This window comes from Anoplolepis gracilipes, chromosome 14 (assembly GCF_047496725.1).
Source record: "Anoplolepis gracilipes chromosome 14, ASM4749672v1, whole genome shotgun sequence".
Classification (NCBI taxonomy): Eukaryota; Metazoa; Arthropoda; class Insecta; order Hymenoptera; family Formicidae; genus Anoplolepis; species Anoplolepis gracilipes.
This window is the reverse complement of record NC_132983.1, coordinates 1,327,672-1,355,317: the sequence shown is the minus strand read 5'-3', so window position 1 is coordinate 1,355,317 and position 27,646 is coordinate 1,327,672. Positions and strand designations below refer to the sequence as shown.

Genomic DNA, 27,646 nt, shown 5'->3' with positions numbered 1-27,646 from the left:
TTTAATAAAAATGTGTATAAAAATAAAAAATAAATTATTATAATATAGCTATATATTAATTAAATATATTATAATATAATATACAATAAATTTGCAGCTTATGTACTATTCCTGCATTGATAAGATGACGTATACACGATGTTGCAAACCACACGCAGGTGAGTGCACTTCCGTTTTACAGTCTCGCGGCCGCCAAAGGAAGCTGTTCGACTCTATCAGCTCGTTGACGTTAATAGGTTTTCCATCCTAGCGTCTCAATAAAGCAACAATAGCTACAAAGAGCAGGTGCCCTTTATGCGTTAGAGGTCTAGGTCTTCAATGAGGAAGCACGCCCACCGCTTCTTTAGGACGAAAACTTTTTAAAGGAGGTGTAAAGAACCTATCTCATTCATTCACGGCTCTCTTCTCTGCCTCGTCTCTCGTCTTTTTACGCGAGGGCGTTGACGGGAGGTGGACCATCGCAAACACTCCTCGGCGAGAGTGTCATCCACGCATGATTTACATCGTGACTTTATGAGAGTCTAACTAGCGGGTATAGAACTACGCCGGTTTGTATTATTACCGCTATTCGTTTCCGACGCCTACACACGCGGATTTTTCTGCGCGAAAAAGTCTTGTTGCTGAATTTTGAAAAAAATTCGAAAAGTAAACGCCTCATATGTTTGCAACTCCCAGTATAATTTTAAATTTCCATCTCGAATCTTATCAACATTGATGAAGCAAGCGTTTTAAGAGTTTAAATTAATTTCATGTAAAGAGATTCATATATGTATCATGTGAATAAAATTGATATTGTTGTCGATTCAATGAATATTGTTAGAAAATTTTATGATTCTCTGGATTTATTTAAATGTATGGATATAATTATTTATTATATAGTTTAATTATTTATTTTTCACTTTTATGCATATTTTTAATAAAAATAAAAAAGCGTAAAAGAGTTTTTTAAATGAGATGACAACAATGAAATGGGCTAACGTTTAATCAGTATTAGATAAGAATACTATATTTCTTTCTTTGTATACTTTTAATATATTAAAATTTAATAATGAATCTTAATATTTATGTCACAATTAAATTGATATATACCTGATTTGCTTCATTGACTCGAATATAAGAAAATTGAATTATTAAGCTGTCATAAATTAACTGTAATATTTTATAAGAAACTAATTATTTGTATAATCAATATATATATATATATATATATATACACTCACAATTTAATTTACAATTTTTATGAAATAATATGAGCACGAAATTTGATTGTATTTTAGTGAAATAATAATATTTAACTGTTAATCTAAGGAGCTATGTAAAAATAATTTTTCAAAAATAAAATATAATAATCTAAAAAATCTACTTCTTAAATTAACTGTAAATTAATTTGATATGTTAACTATAATATATCGATATTATATATTAAATATAATATCGAAAATTTAATTTCAAAGGATTAATAAGATTTAAAATGCGTCTCCAAGTTGATTATTTGCATAACCGCTTGTTAAAATTGTCGAGTGACAGATCGAAATTTTGTTCATCGATCCTCGCGCATGACGTTTCTTCCGCCCTTCCGGAAGCTCGGTTTCGCCGCGATTTTATGGGAGAGTTGTGTCCCGAATAACGTCGAGTAAGTCGACATTGACGCGCGGGATCTTATTTGCAAACGAGATTTCAAGGGGCCCGCTGCGGGCTCCAATTTCGAAACTGTTACTCTCGGGGGTCCGGTAATCCGGATGGCCGCGACGCGTATATAAGCCCCCCAACCGAACAGGAGGATTCGGCACAATGGAGGACCGTGAAACCTTCTTCTGCCGGATGACGCGAGAGCATACAGGAAAATAAACGAAGCGGAGGAGAGGGAGGGAAGGAGGGAGGGAGGGAGGGAGGGAAAACCTTGGAATGAAAGTTGCGACCGAAAAACCGATTTCCTGCATGAATTGACTTGGTACAGAAGGGGGGGTGCCCTTCCTGTTTGCGCGTAGGATCTCCGCCACCTATAATTTCGCCTCCTCGACCCGTCGAGGTTCTACCTTTCTTCTTCTCGGCTGCTCGCGACATCGTGATCCTGTTACGTCAAACTGTTCGGAACAGTAATCCGGTCAACGTTCCGTGTTATACAAAATCCGCCACAAGCTTCCTTCGCAATTCAGTTTTGATTTGGTTTTCAAATTTTTCGGTCCTGTCAAATACCTTGTTTTTATTCAATGTAAAAGTTTATATGAATAAAAATTGTATAAAAATATATTATAATTATATAAAAATTATTTATAAAATTTATCTTAATTATATTTGAATTTATGACAATTGGAAAAATTGATTTGAAAGGTATATTAGACATACTCTCTGGAAAAACATGGAAAATGGAATCCTTCGAGATTTTTTTTTCTACTTGGAGAAGTCAGGGAATTCTCATGGAGTTTTATTGAGATTTAAGGAATTTAAAAAAATTTTTTTTAATAATACTTTTACATTCTAAACAATCTGTCACACACACGTTATGAATATAATGTACTTAAAATATATTTTATTAATTATAATATAATAGACTAAATATAATAAAATAATAATAAAAAAATATTTAAAAACGCATAGAATAAAAAAACTTATTCTAAAAAGTTGCACCGAAAAATCTTAAAAATATTTCCTTTGTTGGAATTTTGAACAAAAGTACCTGAAAAAGCAGGGAATTTTTTTTACAAAAACACCCTAACCTGATGGAGTCTGGAAGGTAGTCCAAAGTACAACCCGAGACGATCACGTTCGATCTGTCTTCGCAGGCGTTTACCTCTCATCTCCATCATCGTGTACACGAGAGAGAATCCCGAAGACGGGACAATGACCGCAAAGAAAACCTATTACAATCGTCGAGCGATTAGCCCGATCGTTTTTTCAGATCAGAGAGCGGGGGAGAGGGACGGAGGTGGAATTACCGGGGAGGGCATTCACTGGCTTTATGAGGCAACAATGACTGGTCATCGACGGGCTTTCGAGAAGATCCCTCTTCTTCTGTTCGTCAATTCGATCATCTACCTCTCTCTCTCTCTCTCTCTCTCTCTCTCTCTCTCTTGCTCGAAGGAGAGAGCGATGATTAACACGCGCGCGTCTACCTTATTCGATTCGAAATGTTCGACGAGCTGCCAGAACAGGCGGTTCGCGGGCCGACTGCCAAATGAAATAACTCCCTCGCGATATCCCGCGATTGTTGCCGGTGCCGTGAGATCATTATTGCCTTCGTTCCGATTCGGACCGATGTTCATTTACGATATCGCGTCCTATCGTCTGGGGATACTAATTGACCGATCTAACTCGCCGCAGCGCGAGTTTATTGACATTTCACGAGGTGACAGCTCGACGGAATCGTTGACGTGTCATCTAGGCTGCTTCGAGATTACAGTGAGGACCCTCCCTCTCCCTTTTTCGCCGTGTCCCACGAATTAACATTTTAACACTCCGTTCGCCCCCCGCGGGGGCAGACCCGCCCAGCCGCGACTTTTTCTACCTCTTTTCCTCGGCGTCTTCCGCCCGCAAAGGAGAGATCCCTCGCTGCCGACAGATGGAATTAGATTAGCTCGATGATTCGGTCCTGTCATTGAAGCGATTAATCCAATCGGATACGTAGACAGAGAGGAGCAATATTGCCGAATGAGAATTACATCCTTTCGTTGTCCTTCTCCCGAGTTGCTTTTGGCAATAATGCATGTAATTAAAAAAAAATTTATATATATATATATATATCGACATGGTTTAATCTTCTTTATAATTTTTAACTTGTATATTTTATCAGAGAAAATTCTCTTTTGAGAGACAAAATATATTTTTCATAAAAAAAACAGCTTGAAATCAAGTATTGTCTCATGAATTCCTTAAACGTTCTATTTTATAAATAACTCTCGATTGAAGATAAGCCAGGTTTAATTCTTCATTTGGAGCTCGGATTCTCAATTGGATTAGGCGGGTTTCGAGCGGTCAGCCGTTGATGCGATTAATACAGCCGGATGTATATCGACGAGGCTGCCTCGAATACGATCCATCGAAAAACACGCCCAGGACAGGAAAGAGAGAGAGAGAGAGAGAGAGAGAGAGAGAGAGAGAACCTAACTGGGTGTACAGATGGAGGAGAGATGCCGGGGTGAGAAGTCGATCGACCGGATCGGAAATCGGGAGAGAGAGAGCGTCCTCGAGGCGTCGATATCCTCTCCTCTCCTCGAGAAGAGAGAGAGAGAGAGAGAGAGAGAGAGAGAGAGAGAGAGAGAGAGAGCAGATACAGGCGTCTGTTTCGCAAGAGAGATGCTCCCCGGCGTTTCATGATCAAGCCCGCAATTAAATCGGTGCGCCGAATTTTGTGCGGCCTCGCCGCATCAATACCGATATCCCGCAGCAGAAGCGAAATGTGTAATTACGCGCTTTTATAGATAATTAAACGATAAAGTCGCCCCGCGCGAAACCGTCGACTCCGTTGCTCGACCCCTGAAGAGAAAAGGCGACGCGCCAAAATATACACGGCCTCTCCTCTCATTGTAATATAATGTAACGTAACGTAAGGTACAGATATAGTGTGATTAAAAATTATATATCGCGCGCGATACAATTACATAGAGATCGTCGTTATATATTTTTGACAAGACTCTTTATTTGCGAATTCACTCTTCATGGAGTAGAAATTTGTAACCACTCCTTTTTATGTATAATACAATATTTAAAAATAATTTGTAACCATCTCTTACTATATTTAAAAATATACTTGAATTTAGTTAAATATATAATATATTTAATTAAATATATATATATATATATATATATATATATATATAATAAATATATAATTTTATTAAATATATTAAAAAATTTTCTGTGTATTATTATATAAAAATATTTCTGAAAGAAAGTATTTTTGATACTTTTGGCGCGAGGATCTCGGCAACTGTACGATACGATAAAGCTCCCGTAATAATTGCAAAATGCGTCGCGTCAGTTTGAATCGCAATTGCAGATCCTATCAGTCGGCGCTATCGCACGCGCAAATTGTTTCGGGTAATGACTATTTGGCGGGACAAGTACCGGACGCGGATGAAACTATCGAGCGAAAAAAGATGAAAAAAAAAAAAAAAAAACAGAACGAAACGCGACGGGAGGGAGAAAGAATGAGTCGGAAGAGGAACGAAAGAGAGAGAGAGAGAGAAAGAGAGCGAGAGGAGCGGGTGCATTGTTTCTGTGGGAGGATCCCATGCATAACTTTAGACAGCACCGTGCACAGGTGTAAAAGGAGAATGCGCGTGTGGATATTATGAGGCCCCAGGGTAGCGAGGAGGTGGTGAGGAGGTGAAACGAGGTTGGCGGCGGCAATGAAAGAAAGAGAGAGAGAGAGAGAGAGAGAGAGACGAGAGGGGGTTGGAAGAGGCTGGCATACAAAGGCGCGAGTTTCGCCAAGTAATCGTGCCCATTAATAACGCTGCTGATCCACCTCCTCCGGTCCTCCCCCTCCCCCCCTCTCGCTCCAAACTCTCATGGACACTTATATTCTCTCTCCTCAAGGAATATAACAAACCGCGCTCTGTGTCTTATTTGGTACGAACCTACCGGACGATCGCTCGCGGTAGATATTGTATTACGCGAGATCTCCTCTGATCCCTTCCCCTGTCTCCCCCCCCCCCTACCCTCTTCCCTCATCGATGATCGAGACGCTTTAACCGGGCGATTATAATTTAGCAATTGAAACACCGTTGTCCGATTTCACCGGCGAATACGTGCGTCGTATATATTAATGTATCTCTTTGTATCTGTTCTGTTTTTATATATATATATATATATATATATATATATATATATATATATATATATAAGAGTTTTATTGCGGGTTTTATTCTTTCTCGTTCTCTTTTCGAAGAGAGCTCTCAATGATTGCTAACGCGCTTATTCATCACTCCATTTAATTAATCTACAAGATAATTTGATTAGATTATGGAGTCTATTACGAGAAGTATTAGCGAGTTAGCTCTCGCTCTATCACCGTCGTCTTATCATTAATATATTTATGTATATCAAATAATGGACAACTTTTACGACGATAAGTGAGAGGGCGCTTAATTAAGGCGATCGAGAGAAATGTTGCTGGAAATCACTTCGTGGAAATCTGTGCTAACTCGTTTCCCCTCGTAAAGAGAGAGAGATCCTCTTCTCGAAGCCCGCCACCGAGGAGGATCGGTGCGTGACGTATCCAATAAAGTCGCGTGCGCTTATTAATACTCGCGATGGAAAACGGAGGAATCTAGGCTGGCCATTTGTACGGGTCGCGGTCGGGTCGGTTCAATAGCGAACGTCCGTTCGAATTGCGTGTACGACTTTTTTCGCAATTTATTTATTACACGGATGTCGTATCTGGAGATCTCACGCCGATGAAATATAGAATTTCACAAGAATTTCCGTCTCTCTTTTCGTTCTTGCAAAAATTCGCAAATATATATATATATATATATATATATATATATATATATATATATTGTATTTTTCGAAATTTTTCGACCTCAATTTTCAACCTGACATTTATTTTTATATAATCGATCATCTTTTTGAGTTGCATTCAATTGAATTATTTAATTTTTTTAAAAAATGTTGATTTACGGTCTATTTAAAATGACAAGGCATCCTTGGATTTTTCTTTTCTTTTTGACATTTGTCAAAATAAATGCAACACCGATTACACATTGAAATAATCCTTGTAAATAATAAAATTTCAAAAGACCTCGATTCTTGTATAAAACTATCTATAAAATCTATGGTCGTAATGTATTATTAAACACACACGTGACTTTGTCGAGTACGTGTAGAATATTGGCTCGAGGAGTCCAGGATGACGATACAACCCTCGATCGTGACACTCGGCGCACAAATCCCACGATTGATTATTTATTCCGAGCCGCATTCTCTTCGAATCTAAGTTTCACACTCGACGTGAGATTGACCCCGCGTGCTTGACCCCCCCAAGACTCGGCAAGATATACAGAGGGGATTATCGGTCCCGAGGTCCTGTCGAGCCAAAGTGACTCCGCATTCGTCGACGTCTGTCCCGAATTCCTCGGAAACATCATGAAAGCGATTACGTCAGCGTATCATTTTACGAAGTGAAATGGAAAACTTGCGCTAAAAGAGCTCTGAAGTACTTTTTCGAAAAAAAAAAAAAAATATATTTTTTGGGAAATTATTATATTTAATTAGATTCCGAAAAAAAGATAAAATATTATATTCATCCCGTTTGCGGATGAATTTCTTACTACATCGTACGCGATTGAATTCTTAAGAAACGTCGCATTGCGTATTGTCAAGAACAGCTGAGCCAGCTGTCAGTGCTCACAATCTGGCCTTACTTCTGGTCTAATTTCGTTAATAAAGTTGCCATCACGCTCTATTCGCGTGTCAGCTGCGTAAGATTTCGCAAGCTTCGTCGAGAGAAAACTTTCCGAGAACAATTTCTAAATTTTTATCGCTAAAATGAATAATCGGTAGAGACATTTGTATACACATTTTTCGGAGAGTTCGTTGGTTTTTGGGTTTCGTGGTTGCCGCGAAATCCGCATCACGTAAACCGCAAAAACGAGAATCTCCGACCGCTCTCTTGACTTTTGAGCAGGCTGCTGAAGAAAGGGAGGATCATGCGCGCTCGTGAAAGGAAGAGCTTCTTCGTCGGCCGAGGAGAGTCAGATAGGCATCCCCATCTCTTCTATTCCGCTACCCCAGAGAAAACGGGATTACGCGAAATCCCGGTCACTTTTATAGGAAGTATATATCCTCTTTCTAGACGCGAGGCTCTCTGGGGCCTTTTCCCCCCTCTCTCTCTCTCTCTCTCTCTCTCTCTTTGCCTTCTCTCCTGTCTCTTTCTGTCTCTCTCGGTCGTAGAATCTTGCGGCGGAAGGTCAACGTCGGCGATTCGACGACGATCGAACGTAAGCAGCTGCTGGCTCGGATATCTCCGGGACTCTCTCGTCCCTTTGAACCCTCGAAGGGCGAAAGGCCCATCCGGACCTAATTCGCCGTGAAACGAGGCGGGCCGACTTGCGCAAACGCGCGTAAGCGGGGATTTGGAAGATCCGGACGATGACACCGCTCGCCTCCACCCGATTTTCTAATTCGTAGAATGAGCGAGCGACCTCGTGAGCCTCTCGGCAGCCGATCGAGCGAGACCAGCGGGACGTCTGGGATTTATTCAAGAATCGCAGTGTGGTAGCTTCTCCGGAATGGGAAATAATCTTTGCAATAAGAACAAACTAACTAACATAATATTCCGATGATGATTCTCTTTTACCGTCGTTTTGGATCTTGAAAGATTTTCGTTGAGTACGTTTGTATATGTATGTATGTGTATATAAAAAACAATATATTTTTATGTTATTAATTTTAAAAAAGTTAATTTATTAATTTTAGAAAAAATAATATATCAAGGCTTGAAAAAATCTAAATAAAATATTCATTATTTTAACGTGTATTTTGTCTATTTGTATTAATTATGTGAAATATTTATTAATTTTTATTTATATATATATATATATATATATATATATATACGAATTTTTCAACTTATTTATTTTTATAAAAATAATATTATAATTTATAATTATAATGTTATATTTATATTTGTAAAAATATATTATTAATAATTAATAAATATGTAGTAAATATAATTAATAAATATATTATATTTTTAAATTAATTAATTAATTAATTAAACTCAATGTGAAACGATAAAATACGCGCCGACGGGGTTCAGGGAGATTGAATAAAGACAAGTCTACAAGCGCAGAGTTTTGAGTAGAGGTATCACACATTTATAAATTTTCAAGTAAATACACAGTAGATAACGGTTTACGGTACAATTTATAGTTAGTTGCACGAGATAACCGTCCCTCGCTTTTAAAGATCCTTCATCCCGTGTCACACTCTCTCTCTCTCTCTCTCTCTCTCTCTCTCTCTCTCGCTCTCTTTTTTTAGCATCTCTCTTTCTTTCTTTCTCTCTCTCTTTTTTGTAGATAAAATAACCGATTACCACAAATATCACCTGATTCATTCGCATTCGGGAGGAGGAATCTGCACGAAAGGTAAGATCCCTTATCGACGTTATCGTTAAAAACTCTGGGCACAAAATCTCCGCGAGATATAAACTTCGTATAGATGCCCGGCAAAAAGATTATCTCTTCGATTAAAAAAAAAAAAAAAAAGGATTATCAACTTATTACACGCTGGTTCATTAGGAAGAGTGTCCGTCGCGCTATCTGAAAGAAAAACATAATAAAAAAAGTGGTCGAGAACTCGACGATGTGAAAGGAGTTTTTTAAACACGCCACGCGGCGTTATCGCCGCGATAACGGATCGTTACAAATTATATCGCCGAGTTTTTCCTCGAACGGAGGGGCTATCGGGACGTCTGAAATGTGTCGCATTAATTATTATATTTAACGCGGAGATCGGATCGAAAACGGATCCCCCCTTGTAAAGACTGGTTATTGGATGTTCTCTTCCGCCCGCCCCCCCCCCCCTTCCGTCTCTTTATCATTATCAACACACACGGCTCTCTTTCTCTTTTATTACCGAACTACTCATTAACACACGTCGAGCATGACCGAAGTTGTCGCGCCGCGACTATCGATATTATCGTACGGACAGACGGACGGGGGGGGGGGAAGGAAGAGGGAGAGAGGGCGGAGGGGACTTACTTGCGAGTCGCGATGATCGCGACGTTATCTCGTTCGCGGTTGCTGCCTCGATTTACATGTAAACACCTCGTCCGACCCGATAAGACTCAATTAAGTTACGCCTTTTAATTAATAAGGGTACGCTAATCGACATCGATCTCTGGACCCCTCCCCCTACTTTGTATCTCGATGGCATCGCATGGCTTGTGCTCCCTGCGACGGCGACCACGCGAGTAAGTATATCCCTCGACTTTTAAAGAGAGTCAGACCCGTGTGTCATCGTATTTTAGAGTTTTTAGAGCGTTTTCATTTATCGCGACCCTATTTCGCTTTTTTTTTTTTTTTTTTTTTTTTTTCGACAAGGTTAGCATTCTGAATTTTATGAATTTTATATAAATAATAATATAATAAATATATAATATTATAATATTAATATCATATTAATATTATATTAATATATAATATTATTATTATTATTTAAATATATATTTATTATTATATTAAATAATAAAATTGTAAATATATGTAAATATATGTAAATTGTGTTTGCAAGGTGTCTTGAAAGCAGATTGGCTTAAAAAAAAAAAAAAAAAAAAGCGAAATAGGCTGCGATGCTATTGCGATTATTAATCATGATTAGTCGCGATAAAAGAGGCGCGATTCTCGTCTCGCCGACAATGTTGATGGAATTTCGCGCAATCTATCGTGTCGTGTTACGGACGCGATTTGTGATCGTGCACGATTTATCACATGTTCCATGCTCCATTGTTTCTAAGCGGACGAAGGAATCTCGCTCGCGACATCGCCGATAATGACATTACGTCGCCGCGAAATGGAATCATTAATAATTCCGGAACGATATTATTATCGGCACGCGTGATTGATTAAGGACTCTCTCGGAGCGAAAAGAAATTCAATTCGTGGATGTCGCGCGACATCGCTCGAGATAACGATACATCGTCACGTTTCACGTACAAGAAAAAGAGAGAAAGAGAGAAAATATACGTGTACGGTGAATAAAATCATTAATAATTCCGTAATAAAGATTATACGGCACGGGTGATTTATTAAAGAACGCCCGTTGATCTCTCGAGTCGTCAAGGAAAATTTACGTCGCCCCGATATCCGGTGATAACGCAGTGATATCATCGACGGTATTATTGATCGGGGAGGAAAAAAAACATCCGGCGCTGCGGAAATAAATCGGGCATTAAGTCGAGGCAGCAGAGGAAGAAAAAAAAGAAGAAGAAGATGAAGAAGAAAAAGCAGAAAAATACGGACGGTCTTGAGCGTGAAAAAAGAAAGAGAAAGAGAGAGAGAGAGAGAGAAAGGAAGACAGAGACACACGGAGGGAGAAAGAAAGGAGACAGAGAGAAGAAAGGAGAGAGCATGATGCTATACATTGTACATATACACATCTATAGTCAGTTTACAATAATGCTCGATTAAAGATTGGTCGGTGTATGCGTGATTTATCATTTAATTTATTTTAAGTTAAAACCTTCTTTTTACAATGATATCTTACAATGTGTCGCTTTTTACATCCAATAAACATCCTCGCCGCGCGCTCGCGCGCAAGGATCGCTCCTCTCCCTCCCCCCCTCCCTCCCATCTCTCTCGATATCCCTCTCGCGAGTTTGTGCGGGTGCGCGCGAGATCGGCCTCTCTTAAAAATCATATATTTCTGTGTGTTCTGTTTTTATTTTTTTTTTACACAAGCTACACGCTACTTCCTAATAATACTATTAATAGATACTTCCTTCTCTCCTCTCTCTCTCTCTCTCTCTCTCTCTCTCTCTCTCTCTCTCTCTCTTTCCTTTCACGGTCCTTTCCCGTCCCGGGAAACGCGCGAAAATAATATCGATCGATACCGACTTTGCTCTCCTCTCCTCTCTCTTTCAGTCTTTTGGAGAATCGCCGCTACCTCCTCGTCTCGTTTTTTTTTTTTTATTTTTTTTTTTTTTTATTTTCTTATATCCGCGACGAGAGGAAAAAGTACCGTGCGATATCTTCCCGGATATAATATATGTGTCCCTCTCCTTCTTTCCAACTCTCTCTCTTTCTCATTCTGCCTTCTCCTCCCCCGCGTTCCTTCATATCTCGCTCGTATTATCTATGTACGTCTAGCTAGATTCGCAAAAAACATACGCGAGTGATAAAACCTCTAGAATCGAAAAATCACAATGTATTCGGAACTCAAGCGAGTGAGTCTCTCTCTCACGAGTAGCAATCAATCAATGGACGATGATCGATAATGATAATGACGGTACTAATGATCGGCCCCCCTTCCCCCCATCCCCCCCCCCCGATATCTCACCTCTGCGCGACCTCTCTCGCCGTCGATGAGTCGTCAATTAAATTGTATATTCTGCCGACTATTTATATGCATAGTTGTGTTTATGTGATGCGGAATTAATTGCTAATTATGCACAATCACTTGACGCGCGCGACGGGGGCGACCGTCGCGCGCGGACGCGCGTGTATTTCGATATATTTATTATATATATAATATATATATATATATATATTTTTTATTTTCTTCATTTGCATATATATATTTATATATGTACTATTATTACAATAACGATACACAATTTCGAAGATACAAAATTTACACTTGCATTAAGTCGTGTGTCTTGTATTTTCTTGCGCCGATTCTTCTGTGTGTGTGTGTGTGTGTGTGTGTGTGTGTTTTTTTTGTGTATGAGTGTAAGTGTGAATTCCTGTGACTAAATTATGAAGCTAACGCTCGTGCGATCTGACGATCGCGTCGTCGACAATCAACCTTTCTCTCTCTCTCTCTCTCTCTCTCTCTCTCTCTCTATCTCTCTATCTCTCTCTCTCTTTCGCTCTTTGTGTATAATTTACGAGTTTACCCTACGCGCTTGTATTACACTTACGTGAACTATCACTAATCGGTACGACACACACAGAACGGTGCTGGACCAATGGACGTCGATGATGAAGAAAATTCAAGTATATTCGAAAGGAAAAAGTTACAAGACTACCGGGGATGAATCCGCGATCGAGATATCGCAAGAGGGCGTTTCAATTCCTGGAAAGCGAATTATATTTTTTTTTTTTTTTTTTCTTTTTAAATGTTCCCGAATTATTGCTACTCGCGTCTTCAACAGTACCCGAAAGAAGAATAAAAATTATTGTATATATATTAAGTATTATATATATAAGAATATAATTATATATTTTTTTATATAAAAAAATATCGATTCATTAAAACGATTTTGCAGTGCGATAAAAAAAGTCATTCTAAAAAAAAAAAAAAAAAAAGGAAAAAGAGAACGTTTCGACGTTCTCTCTGGGAGCCGGTCGAATTTTAAAAATCCATGTGATCGAGAATTTTCGTGAAACGTCCAAACAATCCCGCACCGCGAGTTACACAAACTCCCAGTTTTAATAAAATTCCCTCTCTCTCTCTCTCTCTTTCTCTCTCGAAATTGCACGAAGTTGCGCGTCGACTCCCATGCAAAGCGTGCGAGAGCTCGTCGCGAAGCTCTCCCCCCTCCCCGGGATCGATTCTAGGGGCGATTTTTCGTGGATTTTGAAGAGGACAGTCCGGCATCCCCGATATCGCTTCGCCTAGAATTATGTCCGAGCGAGGAGGGCCAGCTGATAAGGACCAGGTCATCGCATGAACACGCGCGCACTCACCCGACCTTCTGTCACACGCACACGCATGCGCATAATATATATATATATATATATATATATATATATATATATATATAATAAATTCTTGTATCTATGTAATATTTATTTACACATGCTATATATATCATACATGTATATGATATATATATATATTATATATATTTATATAAGATTCGATACAGTAGCTGATTTTTCCTTTGTACTTGGGGCCGGGGCTCGATGGCCCTAACACATGAAATTTTACATATTTACAGGAGCTTTCACTTTTATAAGAGAGATCCAACGGCCGTGCCTTCGCGAGGACGACGTGAGCCCTGGATACGTGTCCCGCGTGTTGTCACGGGAATGTTTTCTCTTTTTTTTTTTTTCCTCCCCGTGTCGTCGGTGATCGATTGTGGGTCTCCTCCCAGTGAGAAGGAGACGCTCGCGTGTGCGAGAAAGAGAAGAGGAGCATCACATGTATATGATATATATATATATATATATATATATATATACACACATATATATATATATATATATATATGTATATATTTACTTCTTTCGTTCTTTTTAGTTTCTCTAGTTTCCTTTTCTCCCCCTTTTTACGCATTTTTACAACATTACGAGACAGTGGTGGGCTGCGTCCTCCTGAGCTGTTTAGTCACTCACGATTCATGTGTACTCCGATCGCCAGCCGGTCTGAAACAGCCAAAGATTACCCACTCCTGACGTGCTGCTCTCCAATTGTAGGTTGTGAGAGTGGAGGCTCTTCTTTCGCGATTAATATTAAAAAAAGGGAGGGCGGATGGAAAAACTAGGCCATTCAAGATGCGTGATAAATGAACGATTCGAGAATTTTTATCCCTCAAAATTTCTTTATTTACTTTATAAAATAATTAAAATTATTAAATAAAACTTATTTATTTAATATATAATAATAATATTATTTAATAGATTGAAAAAAAGTATTTAATCAAAATAATGAATCATGAAAATATTAAGTAAAAATTAAAGATTTGTCAAACGAATAAATCTAAACCAAGTTATTATATGGTATCGACATTATTAAGTTCGGTTGGCGATTCAAAGAAAAGAGACGGAGGGGATCAACAGATTCCGCTAGATAGATCGATTATCGAAGGCCTTTGGTGGTCGATCGCGCCGACGAAGGTAAGAGATCGCGCACTCACCATCGCGTTCGTCGTGGCCAGCTGCAGACCCTGAAGACTCGTCATGTGATGAGAATGGGAATGCGAATGCGAGTGCGGGTGGATGGGGGGCGGCGCCGGTGGCGCAAATCCCTGATGAAGACCTCCGGCCACGCCGACACCCGTGTGATACATGTAATGCTGCATCGCCGGATGCATCGTGTGATGATGCTGGGAGGTACCTGAAACAATAATGAAAAAGCGTTTTATTAATATTTCTTCGCGTAAGAAAGACACGTTTCTCGAGCCTCTCAGTTTGCACGGGTGAGATTAAAGTTGAGGAAAAAAATTTTGCGCAAGTACTCGTATCAATTGTGTCAGTTTCTTTTTTTCTTATGATAAATTTTAAATTTTTTAATACCCATTTATGTTATATAATTTTTTAATATTAAAAATATTCTACTTATTTTTTTTTGAAGATTTTTATTATCTTTAATGATTTTTTAAATATATATTTTTATATTATTACATTTAAGAGATTTTAAGTTAATTTAATTAAACTTCAAAGTTTAATAAATGAGTGTTTTTATAAATCTTATTATTTTTACTTATAAAAATATTTTTTAAATTTCTTAAAATTTGCAATACATTTTATTTATAAACTATAAAATAAGTAATCATTTTTTAAAATTAACATCAAATTTTGTTTTACAATTTTAACTTTTACACAATTAAAATATTAAAAAATATTTTTAATATTAGAAAATTGAATAATTTTTATTTATAAATTAATAGTTAAAGTCTTTCACGATTTTAATCATCTTATTCAGAATAACTGACAGAAGACTTATTATGTTTTTAACTTAATCCAACAAGGTTCCTCCAATATTCCAAATTTCGAAATGAACAGACTTGAGATAGGTAAAAGTTCCGAGAGGGAGAATTCGACTTACCCATAGGCGCACCGAATCCGGAGTGGAAGGGTTTGTTGTCGAGATCGAGGTGTCCACTGGCCTTGATCATGTCGCCCATGACACCGCCGAGGCCTAGGCAGCCGCCGGCCTTCTTCTTCTTGCTCTTCGACGAGAGCTTCCTGTTTCTCGTCTGGATACCCTCCTTCTTCATCGTCAATGGCCGGTTCACCTGGAACAGTCGTAGACAACAATTCGGTAAGTTTAGGAGTTATTAATTCTAAAAGCGAGCTTGAACATTTCGCACGCAATAAATTATATAAGGAAAATTCCTTTAAATTGCGAAAATTTAATTAATCACCATTAAAGTCGCTAGAGATGAACGAAATTAAGCGAGATAATTTTTATTACGATGGACGACGACGTGTTTACGAGCGACAAATTACCCGAGCCGTGCTGATGTGGAACGTGAAAAATCAAGGATAAACTGAAATCACTGACGCGAACAATGCGGTGACGTAATGCCATCGGGAGGGGGAGGGGCGGGGGAGGCAGAAGAAGCATCGTCGGAAGACGTTATTCAGCAGAGTGCAACGCGATGCATTCTCCGCTCGCTCTCCATCGTAAATCATCGAGCGTTGCATGTTCAACGGGGAAAACACATTCGCTTTTTCTTCTTTCTAGCCTTCAATCTACGTTTTTTCTCTCTCTTTCTCTCTCTCTCTCTCTCTCTCTCTCCCCCCTCTCTCCTCTCGCGACGTTACATTCGGATTCTCGTATGGTTCACCGTATTAAATCAAATTCTGTCTTGCTAGAATAAATTAATAAATGTCGATAAATAATGATGGCAAGGAATTTAATTTCCCAAAGATCTTGTTAATAATAAATATGTCAAACACACGTGCGAAGGGATATAAAATAATAGCGACTTTTCAGAATAGTGTTCTGCAACGAGAAGCGAGACGTGCGATGCAAGTACGTCGCCGACGTAATTTCGCCGACATTACCAGACGAGAACGCAATTAAGGAATCCCTCAGATTCTCGGTAGTCTCTGGAAGCTGGTGCAATTAACGAATCGACAATCGTCCTCGAGAGCAATTCGCGAGATGCTACGTCATCACGCCTCGCTCGCCGAATAAGAAGCAAACATTATTAGCGGTATTATTTCTCGTCGAGAAAGGGAGGAGAAGCAGAGACACTTTTTTTACTTCGATCGAAATTAACGTTAATAACGCCCGCTAAAAATAAACGCACTCGGGACTTTGACATTCTCGATCAGCTGACGCGCAGCCTCATCGCAACTCGCGTAATCTCGAGGGGAAATTAATTCGCCCCTCGGGCAAAGCGTTGCACCATTGTTTTCCCGCTGACGTGAAGAAAAAGACAGCATTGTCCTACTACGTTGGTGTCTGAAAAGTACGGAAGTCGCGGCTGTCTTACAAGGCGAAAATCGTTCTCCAGAAGGCGTAACAAGCGCCAGTGTTCGAGAGAGGAAGTCCGGTGCGCGCGGGCGTATCCTTATTAATTAATGCTTTTGTTTATTTCGCCGAAAGGAAGCGAGTCTTGTATCCAAGGGATACGAGATCTGTGCTCGAAGGAAAATTATTAGTTGTTTCTAAAAAAAAAAAAAAAAAAAAAAAATAAGAAAGAGCGAAACGAAATCCCATCGTTATACAACGGACGCAATTAAATAAGAAAATTAAACACGCGGAAGAATTTCTGTTATTTAAGACAGACGAAAGGAGAGCTGTTTGTATTTCGATAACTATGTGAATATATATTTGCAATAGAGCCAATAAGATAAATCTCCGTAAAGAGACAACTACATATTACGCTCGTCGACGAACGATGGCTTAATTAATTCAGCTCACCCTGTATAACGGGCGAGACGCGCGCTTATGAAATGCTCGGGCACGAAATAAGTATGGTATGCAAGTGTTGTGTGTTGCATCGGACCGAAGGGGAGGAGGGGAGGGAAGGAATCGCGGCGCTTTTGTAGTCGCCGCGACGTGACGCAACTGCCAACTTGGGAGAAAAGGTTCCCGGTATTGCGCTGGACGCGAAGGAGGTGCATGTGTGTATGTGTGTGTGTGTGTGTGTGTGCGTGAAGGCACATCATCCTCCTTCCTCCCCGCTTCTCCGATCGTCCCCTGTTTCCCCCCTCCACCCCGGGCGCGATATTTTTTCGCTCGTCTCACCCTGGACCCTTGTGTCCAGACACGGTCAACGACTCTTTTCGGAATTACGCAATTGGCCGAAATTTGCCGAATTAACGGCCGTTCCCTCTTCCTTTGGGACGAGACGCGCGGCGACTCTCTGTGAACCGCATCTTCTTCCCGTACACGGTGTACGAGAAGATTAGATTCTGTAAGAAAGTAATGTCGCATAAGAGAGTATAGTCTTTATTTATGCAGATTCAATATTCGCGTAATAAAAATGGGTAATCACTCTTTTTATTCGCGGTTAAAATTTCGATTCTATTTTATTATTTTTGTGAATTCTTGAGAATTAATCCCTCAGTAAAAAAAATCTGATTTTTAAAAAAAAGATAAAAGATAGAGAATAGAAGAAACAATAGCCGAATATAAGAAGAAAATTATCAAATTTTTTAGACCAATTTCTGATCGACCGTCCAATAATATTTAAGTATAATAATTTGTTGGAATTTTAAGAAATGTATAAATTGCAGAAAATATTATGCAATCATATTGAGTACTAATAATGGATTTGATTATTAAATTAAAATAATCCCTTTTTTAAATAACATTTTCCTTAACTTTTAATTTTTTTTATTCGCATTTTAGCGAAACTTATCCCTCGCGAATAAAAAACTTTAATTTTATAGTAAAATTAAATCTCACATCTTTTTATAAAAATAAATAAGTGTCATAATCGAAGCTTCAATGCGGCCATTGCTTTATAAAAGCATATCCAAAAAATACAGTTTCCAACTTGTAATTTTTACATCGTCCAGGGATTATTACATATTATTACATATATACAGACATATACTTTCGTAAAAGTAAGAATATCAAGTAGCGAGACTATCCGTTAATAGGCCTTTTAATAAGCGACAACTCGCGACAGGGAGAACAACCGGAAAGAGAGCGACGCGGAGGTGGAGGAAGGACGCGAAAACTCGAACCAATTTGAATACAATACAAGCGGAATTTAATAGGGAACCACCGGAGATCGGTGGGAGAGTCTGCGGGTGTCCGAAACCGCGAGGTGCAAATAAAAGAGGCTGCGTAGAAAAGAAAAAAAAATATATATATTATAACAAAACAAATAAAAAAAAGAGACAGAAAAGGTAGACAAAAAACAAATAAAATAAAAAAGAGAGGAACAGGTGAAAAATAAACGGCGAGATGAGACGGAAGAGGGAGGAGAGGGGAGGGAAGGGGGGGGGGTGGATGAGGCGGGCGGAGATTCGAATGCAGATTGATGCGGTCACACACGATGCAACTGCACGACGCGAATCGCATACGTAATCAGCGCGAGGTGGGGTCAATGAATGAAGAGTCGGAATCGGCAGAAAAAAGGCATGAAATATATTTTTCTTATCGATTTCCGATCGATATGCCCTGAATCGGGCTCTCTCTCAGAGGTCTCGACTTTGCTCGCGAACGATCCAACCTCCGCTCTTCACGCGACAATGGCATGAATAATAATTATTCGCGGTTTCCGGATATAATCTTGATGAACCCGGTCTTGGAAAAAAATTCCTATTCTCGGCTAAATTCGATTATTCCATTTTACGACATCGATGCTAAATAAATAAAAAAATAATAAAATAAAATAATAAAAATAAAAAAAAATTCGAGAATATACTAGCCAGAGATTCGCAAAGATTACACGTCATTGTTACACGCTCGAGCTACGCATTCGAGAGATCGTAGACGATTATAGACGATCCGGCAAATAATTTACGCGACAAAGTCGCGTTATCGCGGGACCCCAGATAACGGCATCCAATCCGATAGTGAGACGAATACAACAAAGCTTTAATCTTCTCGCGGCAAACAGGAATTCGCGTTGTTGCCTATTAAGAGAAGGCGACGAAACAGGAGACGCTTTACGCATCTCGCGTCTGCGAGTCTAGATGAGAAAGACGAGCGGAGAATCTTCTCGTAGAACAGAGGCACCCTGTCTCTTCCGATACGAATCTCGATTTCGTCGTTAGACGCGCGCGTGTGTCGAGTACATATATACTAAATATATATATATATCTCTGACACTGTGATTGACCGATAAGAGGAATAATTTTAGGACCGCTCTGTGTCTCGTTCTCTCCCGTTGTTTCGGAAAAAAAAAGAGAGAGAAGATCTCTCTTGAGACGGGCTCCGTAAAACTAAAACAAATTACGGCGGTCTGTAATAAATAGCCCCCTTTTCCTCCCTCTATTTCGAGAAATTTGATACAGAGATGATCTTATCCGGGAATCAAAGTCTCAGACTCCATTCAACTAAACAAATATAATTATTTTTAATTTCTTATTTTTAATTATAGAATTTTTTATTTAATTATAGGACTTTAATTTATTATGAAAATGCGATATTTTGATATTAAATTTCCTTTGAGCGATTAGAAGCTGATATCATCAAACGCAAGATATGTTAATTAGTCTTAGATTAATTCGCAGTCGTGGCACATGTTTCGAAGGTACGATTCGCGGATGAAAGGGCCGCGAGGAAGTTATAAAATCGAATTACGCAGAAGTCTCCCGAATTACAGCGAAGTCCTATCACTTGATATGCTCGCGACGACCCTACGCACGAGACGCATCGCAAAGTCCTCACCGCGTATCGGCACGAGACAATTGGCGGGAATTTGACGATCGAAGATGAAATTAAATCTTCATTAACCTTTATTTCATATCAAATGGCTATTCTCATTGCTTTATACGACGGAATTATTTCTAAAATCTCTAGATCTCTTAGAGGGCTAACAGAATTTTAATAAATTTTTCAATAATGAGGGGCCAGCTTCACAAAAGTCAATAATATACTTAAATAGTATACTTAAATAAATTATTTTTCAAATTTGTTATTTTAGTCTTTACTTAGAAAAATCAAAAGGGGTATATCAATGTTTTCAGATTTTTTTAAACATTTTTTCCAATTGATGAAAACGTCGGACATAACTGATTCACTTGTATCAGAGGGTCTGCTTAAATGTTGGGAAAAAAAATTCTTTCATCTTCCAGATATTTTCGTTCAAAATTCCAGATAAACATATTTTAAAGATTTCTTGTGCAACTTTCTTTTAATTTTTTTTAAGTAAATCTTTTTATTGTACGCGTTTTCCAATGCTTTTTGCTTATATTAAGAAAAAACTAAATAATTCTCATAAGCATTTTTCACGTGCATATACAATTTCTTTATCATTAAAAATTACAAAGAATATGTATATCAATATTTTAAGATGTAAAAAATAAATATATATTTATAATATATTTTAAACATAATTTGACTGGCAGTATAATATGAGAGCAAAATTATCAGAACATTTTTTTCTCCAATAAAATTCCCTGAGAATTCCAGGTTTTCTATGTTTTTCAAGGGACATCCTTGAAGATGAATCTTATTTTTTGTGTTGAATTGGTAATATCCGGGAGAAAGTAATTTTATTAATTTATTTCGATAAATTGATACAAAATTATATTTATTAATATTATATTACATGACTTGAGGGTGTCAGAAATAATATAGAAGGGATTAAAGAGATATTCTAATCGAAAGGATTTCATGCGTATTTGCCAGATATCCCTATCGTTTATAAATGGCACGGATGTCCATCGCTCTCTCGTCTCCCGCCGAACGAGAGGAAGAAGAAACGAGGATCCTTGGTCCGACACTCTCGCAAAACAGAGAAGCGGCGAGATTTACAAGATTGGGCGGCAAACAATGTCGCTGGAGCATCGATGCGCGTCTCATCGCGAGTTCCCATCATCGTTCCCATCTCGTTCATTCTTGGAAATCGAGAGCGTTCGCCGGCACGTTGTTTGTCGCGGGCTCTAATAATCCCGCTCGTGTGCAGTATCGGTGTAATACTAGAAGTTTGACGCTCGGAGGACGACGCGACACCGTCGTTCCTCGACCAAGGAGGTCCGGTCGCGTGACGATCGCGCTCTTATAACGCAGCATCTTGGATTACACAGCTGACTTTGTTATTGAAAGCAAGTCCTTTCTCGAGGATGCGCGCCGCGCGTACTTTGTCGAAAAGGGGCCCGTCGGATTTTTATCGAGCAACCTTGTAGAATTAATGAGAGTAGGGCCCCCGGATCGGTGTCCGGTGCCTTTGTTTACGAGCGGGCCGGACGCGGGTCGGGAGAAAAAAAAGGTGAAGGAAGAGACTTTCTCTAATGCGCGGCAAAGCTGTTTATCGCTTAATTTTCCCGTTGCTTTGACAAAGAAACACAATAGGCATGTCATATAACGTTTACTTACAAGATTCTAAACATTATTATTATTATTATTATTATTATTATTATTAATAAAATGTTTTGCAAAACAAGAAGCAAAAATTAAGCAAAGAAAAAAATATGCAAATTTATAATATTATTTTATGAAATTATAATTAATTTATTATGTTTTATTTAATTTTATTTAATATATTATATTTAATTTCTAATATTTTTTATAAAATGCAAAAAAGTAGTTTGATAATTATAATTTGGATAAAACATAATAGACATATGCATATTTGTTTTGTCACTAAAACTCGGGGTAAGATATTGATAACAAAGTTTATTATTATGATTGAGTTTTCAAAAAAGATAGATTATCTTATTTATTTTATTATATTTTATTTTATTAATAAATAATATCTATTAAAAATGGGAGAATTATTCTCCTAAATTTAGGATAAAATGTTAATAATTTGTAATAAAATATAATTTTGTATGAATTTATCAAAATAAATTAATAAAATTATTTTCTCCTAGACATTATTCAACACAAAAAATAAGATTTTTGAATACTTATATATTATACAAAAAGGATGTGGGTAGCCTCGAATGGAACATAACTTTAGATCAAATCTCGCGATCTTTAATTTCTTTTCAACAGTTGTGCGCTTCTACCAATGTGATAAAAATTCAGTAGATTTTTCATAAAACCTTTAGCTTTAGAAACTAGACTGCGAACGAAAAGTGTCATCCAGCTACAAAAGAATCGAGACGACGTGGCGCGTCTGATCTCGCTGACCCTGCTGTACCTCTCGCGCGAGGCCGGCTTTCGGGCGACGATTACCATATTCCGAGGCACCCGGTAGCCTGGCACGAATAATCCGTGTATTTTCGAGCGAGGAGCCGGAGTCGTGTTTGAGTTTAGCCATGGAGCGCTATCGGTCCGCTCTATCTTAACGACGCCAGATCTGTCGTTCTCTCCACCCGATCCCCCGCCACACGACCTGTCGGAGATCTCATGAAGAAAAGAAAAAAGAGAGAAAGAGGGGGGGAGAGAGAGAGAGAAATGAGAGGAGAATCCAAGAGACGCGAGAGATATACGTCTGCCACCGAAATGATTGATTCGTCCCGGCCTTCTCTTTTATCAAAGGTCCGGAAACAACTTTCACGACAATCATATCTCGCGATAAGAATCTCCGTCGATCATGCAATTATCGATAACTTGGTAATTAACAATAATTCCGAGAAATAGCCTCGATCGCGTTTTATGCGATAATGTCTGTGCTTAACGTACTTTGATATTTTTAGCAATATATTTCCGCGACACTCGATAAGGACTTTTATAATTAAAAAAATATATATCTACTCGAAATAAAAGTACATCTATTAGAAAACGAAAGAATTACCTATTCTTCTATAAATGTCTTCAAGGAGGGAAATAACTTTATTAATTTATTTTGACAAAATTGATATATAAAATTAGATTTTATTATAATTCATTAATTTTTTATATTTTATTAATATATTATCAATATTATATTTTATTTATATTCAGAATAAAACTATTCTAAAAAGTTTGAGTTTATATAAATTCTGTATTAAATTAATAAATATATATATTAATAAATCAGAAATTAATTTTGACAAAATTGATATATAAAATTAGATTTTATTACAATTCATTAATTTTTTATATTCTATTAAATTTACCGCTAGAAAATTATTTATAAATATCAATGGACTTTTCAGTCTGTCAAACTTCAATTCATCGAGATAATCTTCGCGTTTGATTAGCACGAATGGTCTCCGGGATCGGGACGATATAGTCGCGATCGCTTCGACTATTTCGAGAGAGAGCCGTCTCTTCGTTCCGTTTCGTCTTCTTCGAGAAGAAGAAAAGACCTCGGCCCCGGCGCTAAGACTGTAATGTGTCGGCTTAACGTCAACCGGAGACAGTCGCCTATTCCGATCGCTCGTTGACCATCGCTGATTGCGGCCGTTTTACGCGCGTGTGCGTGCGTACGTGCGTGTGTCAGAAATCATGCACGGGTTCTCGACTGACGCGAGTTTCAAGGAATCCGCATGAGTCTTGTACGAAAGCATAGGATAAGAAAAAGAATTAGACTCGCATATGGAATATCCTTTCATGGTTTGTGAGCTTCTCTTCTAATTTTCATCGATATACTGCTTCATAATCGTACGAAATTAATAAGAATTAATTAGGAATAATCAACATTGAATTTAATAAATTAATTATATAATAAGAATTTACACAAATTTTAATTTTTCAGAATAATTTGATTACTTATTAGATAATTATATTTAGAATAATTTTATTCTAAATTTAGGAGAATAATTCTCTCATTTTCTAAGAGATATTTCTAAGAGATAATTCTAATCTCTTATAATTCATATAAATAGAAGGGAATAAAAACATTAGTCTCTTAAATCTAGAATAAAATTAGTTTAAGTAATTATCTATAATATTCAATCTAAATAACGTTATTCTCAAAAATTTGACATTTGTATAAATTCTTTATTAAGTTTTTAAATATGATACTAAATTAATAATATTCTGCTAAATAAAGGATAAAATTATTCTTTGACTTTTGTCACGATATACCATACATATGTAGAGTATTCAAAGCGGACAGAAATGGAATTTACATTCTGTAATTCTTCGAGAGAAGTTGATTTTCGAAAGAGCATGACACGTTCGCTTCGCAACCAGAGAAGAGAGGTGGGGGAGAGCAACAGAAGAGACACAGAATTAGATTCCACGGCGGAGAGAAATTGACAATGGATATATCTAGAGAGAAGGCTCTCGATGACACACAATGGCAACTCGATACTTCGTTTACCGACTAGAGAAGGATCCGGCTTTTCATTCTCTCTCTCTCTCAGGGAGAAATACGCCGCTTCGATAATGGTCGACCTTTTGCCTCCGCTCTCTCATCGAAAGAGGAGAGGAGCGTTTCATTGCCCGTGTAATGGCGGTTCCTTTTTGTGTGTCGCTATTGAGAAAAAAAAAAAAAAAAAAAAAAAAAAAATACTCTCTCGCAGTATTAAGTATCCATTACAGCTTCACGTTTTTCTCTACGCAAAATTACTCTCACTCTCTCTTTGTCTTCCGAAAAAGATTCTTCTTCCCCTCTCGGTTTCTCCGAAGATTCTCGCGCGGAGGAAACGGAAGCGGGCGTATTCGGGAAACGTGTGTTTCTTCCGAAGCAAGGAACAATCGGGCACAGCTCGTGGGAAGGGGCCCCCCGATTGGAATCAGTCGCCAGCCAGGGAGAAAGACTCCTCGCTTCCGCGAAGCTGAAATGTCCGACGCTCTCGTTCCCGCGGGCGTGCATTTGGGATAGAGGAAGTCCGCCATTAAAGCCTCTTCTAATGTACGACCTCGAGGATTCTGACGTATCGTAAGAACCCAGCGAGAGGGATACGTAATGAATTGTAAATGTAATGAAATGTAAAACCATGGGGTTCGTTGGACGCCAGACAATCTCGGCAAAATATTCGCATTTACATTACATGCACGATAAATAACCCGAACAAAAGCGAAATTTCAAAGCTGGCAACGCGGATATATTTGCAAATAAAATTTTTTTTTCCCTATACCAGTATGAGAGAATAAACACACATATATACATATATATATATATATATATATACACACTAGGCAAAAAAATTAAAGAGCCACTTTCTTCCATATAAAAAAAAGGCCAATTTTCAAATAGTTGCAACTTCCTTAAAAATAATCGGAATAAGATGAATAAAAAAGCATTTCAAAGCTTCAAGTTTCTAGTTTTAGAATCTTTAAATAAATTTCAATTCTTTCTATTCGTTACAAAATTACATTGTAAGAAAGCGACGTCCGTCGACTAAACAAATTTTTTAAAAGTTTGTCCAGAATACCAAATTTAAAAAAATCCTAGCACAATTTCATTAATAGTCTGTTAAAGAGCAGAGTTTTAGCTTTAATTTCTTTTTTTAACTAATGTTCTATGATCTTTTTTCGCCGAGATGTTCATTATTAAAGCAAAATCGAGCTATTGACTTTGAACGTTTATAACTAGTGAAAAAAATAATCATATAATAATCATTAATTAATAAGTTTTTGAAATGTACAGAAAAAAATTTTAACACTTTGGCCTTTTTTTGTACGAGTAACTGGAATGACTTTTTACTTGTAAATGTTGTAGAGTTTATGAAAATTTTAGCGTTTTTTCGTTAACTTTCATTGCTTTAAATAAAAAAAGATAAAAGTCTAATTTTTACTTGATTTTTATATAGCAATTACGCTTTAAAATGAATAATGATTGAAAAAACGATAGGAGCATTTTGAAGTGCCAACTTTTCTCTTTAAATTACTTTTTTAATGATTATTGTACAATCATTTTTTCACTAGTTATAAGCGTTCAAAGTCAATAGCTCGATTTTGCTTTAATAATGAATATCTCGGTGAAAAAAAGTCATAAAATATTCGTTAAAAAAAGAAATTGAAGATAAACTCTGTTCTTTAACAGCCAATTAATTAAATTGTGCTAGGTTTTTTTTTTTTTAATTCGCTATTCTTGAACAAACTTTTGACAAATTTGTTCAATCGACGGACGTCGCTTTCTTACACTGTAATTTTGTAACGAATAGAAAGAATTGAAATTTATTTAAATATTCTAAAACTGGAAACTTCAAGTTTTGAAACGCTTTTTTATTCATCTTATTCCGATTATTTTTAAAGAAGTTGCAACTACTTGAAAATTGGCCTTTTTTAATATGGAAAAAAGAGGCCCTTTAATTTTTTGTCTAGTGTATAATACTTTATGATGGAATTCTCGCGTGCTTCGGCCAACTTTTTTTGTTTCAATGTTACCGATCTTTAAGATGCGCATGCATAAACGTGCGTGCGCGCGAAACAACGCGTGCATGTTAGATTTAGATTAGGCGAGCGGTTTCCATCTCCGAAAGATTCGGTCATTTCCTTGCTCCCTCGCGCGTCAAAAGCAACGGAACAATATATACAGTCAAAGTTTCATATTCGCGGAGTAAACATTTTCAATCACTTTTTATTCGCAGCCAGAAAGTTCCGTATTCGCGGTTTAAAATTCATTTCTATTCTATTATCTTTGAAAATTCTTCATAAATTGAACCTTCAATGGAGAGAAGTATGATTTAAAAAAAAAAAAGATGAAAGAAGCAAATGGTTGAATATAAACTTGAAATCAGGAAAATACAGCAAAGTAAAAAATTATAAATTTGTTAAACCAATTTCTGATCGACCGTCCAATAATATTGAATTTGTTGCAATTTTATTATAAAATCGTATATGGATCTCAGAAAATATGCAATCATATTTGTTACGTGTTTGTTTATTTTTTTCAAACATGTAGCATCCCCTGTACTTTCATACATTTTACAATCTCATGTTCGCGAATAAAGAGCTCTGACTGTATAATATAATTTTGCAAATTTATTATCTAGTCTTTACTTAAAAGTATCAAAAAAGACATATATATTTTTTCAGATTTTTTAACACATCTGTACTTATTGACAAGAATCATCTGGTGGTTTGACGCCGTCAAAAATAACAGTCCAGAGTCCTGGTTTACAAAAATCCAGAGATCTTCGCGCTTTCGAGATGCAAAGCAAACAACAAACGTTCGCGAACTTTCCTCCCTCCCTTCCCCACTGACGTTTTACTCTTCCACGTGTGTATGTGTGTGTGTGCGTGTGTGTGTGTGTGCGTGTGTGTGTGTGTGTGTGTGTGTGTCAGGGGCATAGTAGTATCTTTGGCGTGTCTGGCGTATCTTGATTTCCAGTCGGCGCGATCTCTCCTAAGC

The 27,646-nt window shown here is 37.6% G+C and overlaps 1 protein-coding gene and 1 long non-coding RNA gene across 4 annotated transcripts in view; one reads left to right on the top strand and one right to left on the bottom strand.

Moving 5' to 3' along the window:
• LOC140673179 (uncharacterized) overlaps positions 1-809 on the top strand; it is a 173,185-nt gene extending 172,376 nt beyond the window's left edge. Inside the window, exons 9-10 of one of the 3 annotated variants that reach the window (XR_012048019.1) lie at positions 98-158; positions 251-807. This is a non-coding gene — a long non-coding RNA (uncharacterized lncRNA). Of the gene's footprint in view, positions 1-97 lie in introns of all 3 variants that reach the window. The other 2 variants (XR_012048018.1, XR_012048017.1) reach the window with 2 other exon arrangements.
• A 10,341-nt stretch (positions 810-11,150) lies between these two features.
• The window catches only part of LOC140673598 (uncharacterized), a 92,016-nt gene continuing 75,520 nt past the window's right edge, over positions 11,151-27,646 (bottom strand). The window contains exons 6-8 of the mRNA XM_072906654.1: positions 15,439-15,628; positions 14,528-14,727; positions 11,151-14,036 (exon numbers count right to left, since the gene is read on the bottom strand). Of these exons, the coding sequence (XP_072762755.1) occupies positions 14,010-14,036; positions 14,528-14,727; positions 15,439-15,628 (417 nt within the window). The 3' untranslated portion in view covers positions 11,151-14,009. The remainder of the gene's footprint in view (positions 14,037-14,527; positions 14,728-15,438; positions 15,629-27,646) is intronic.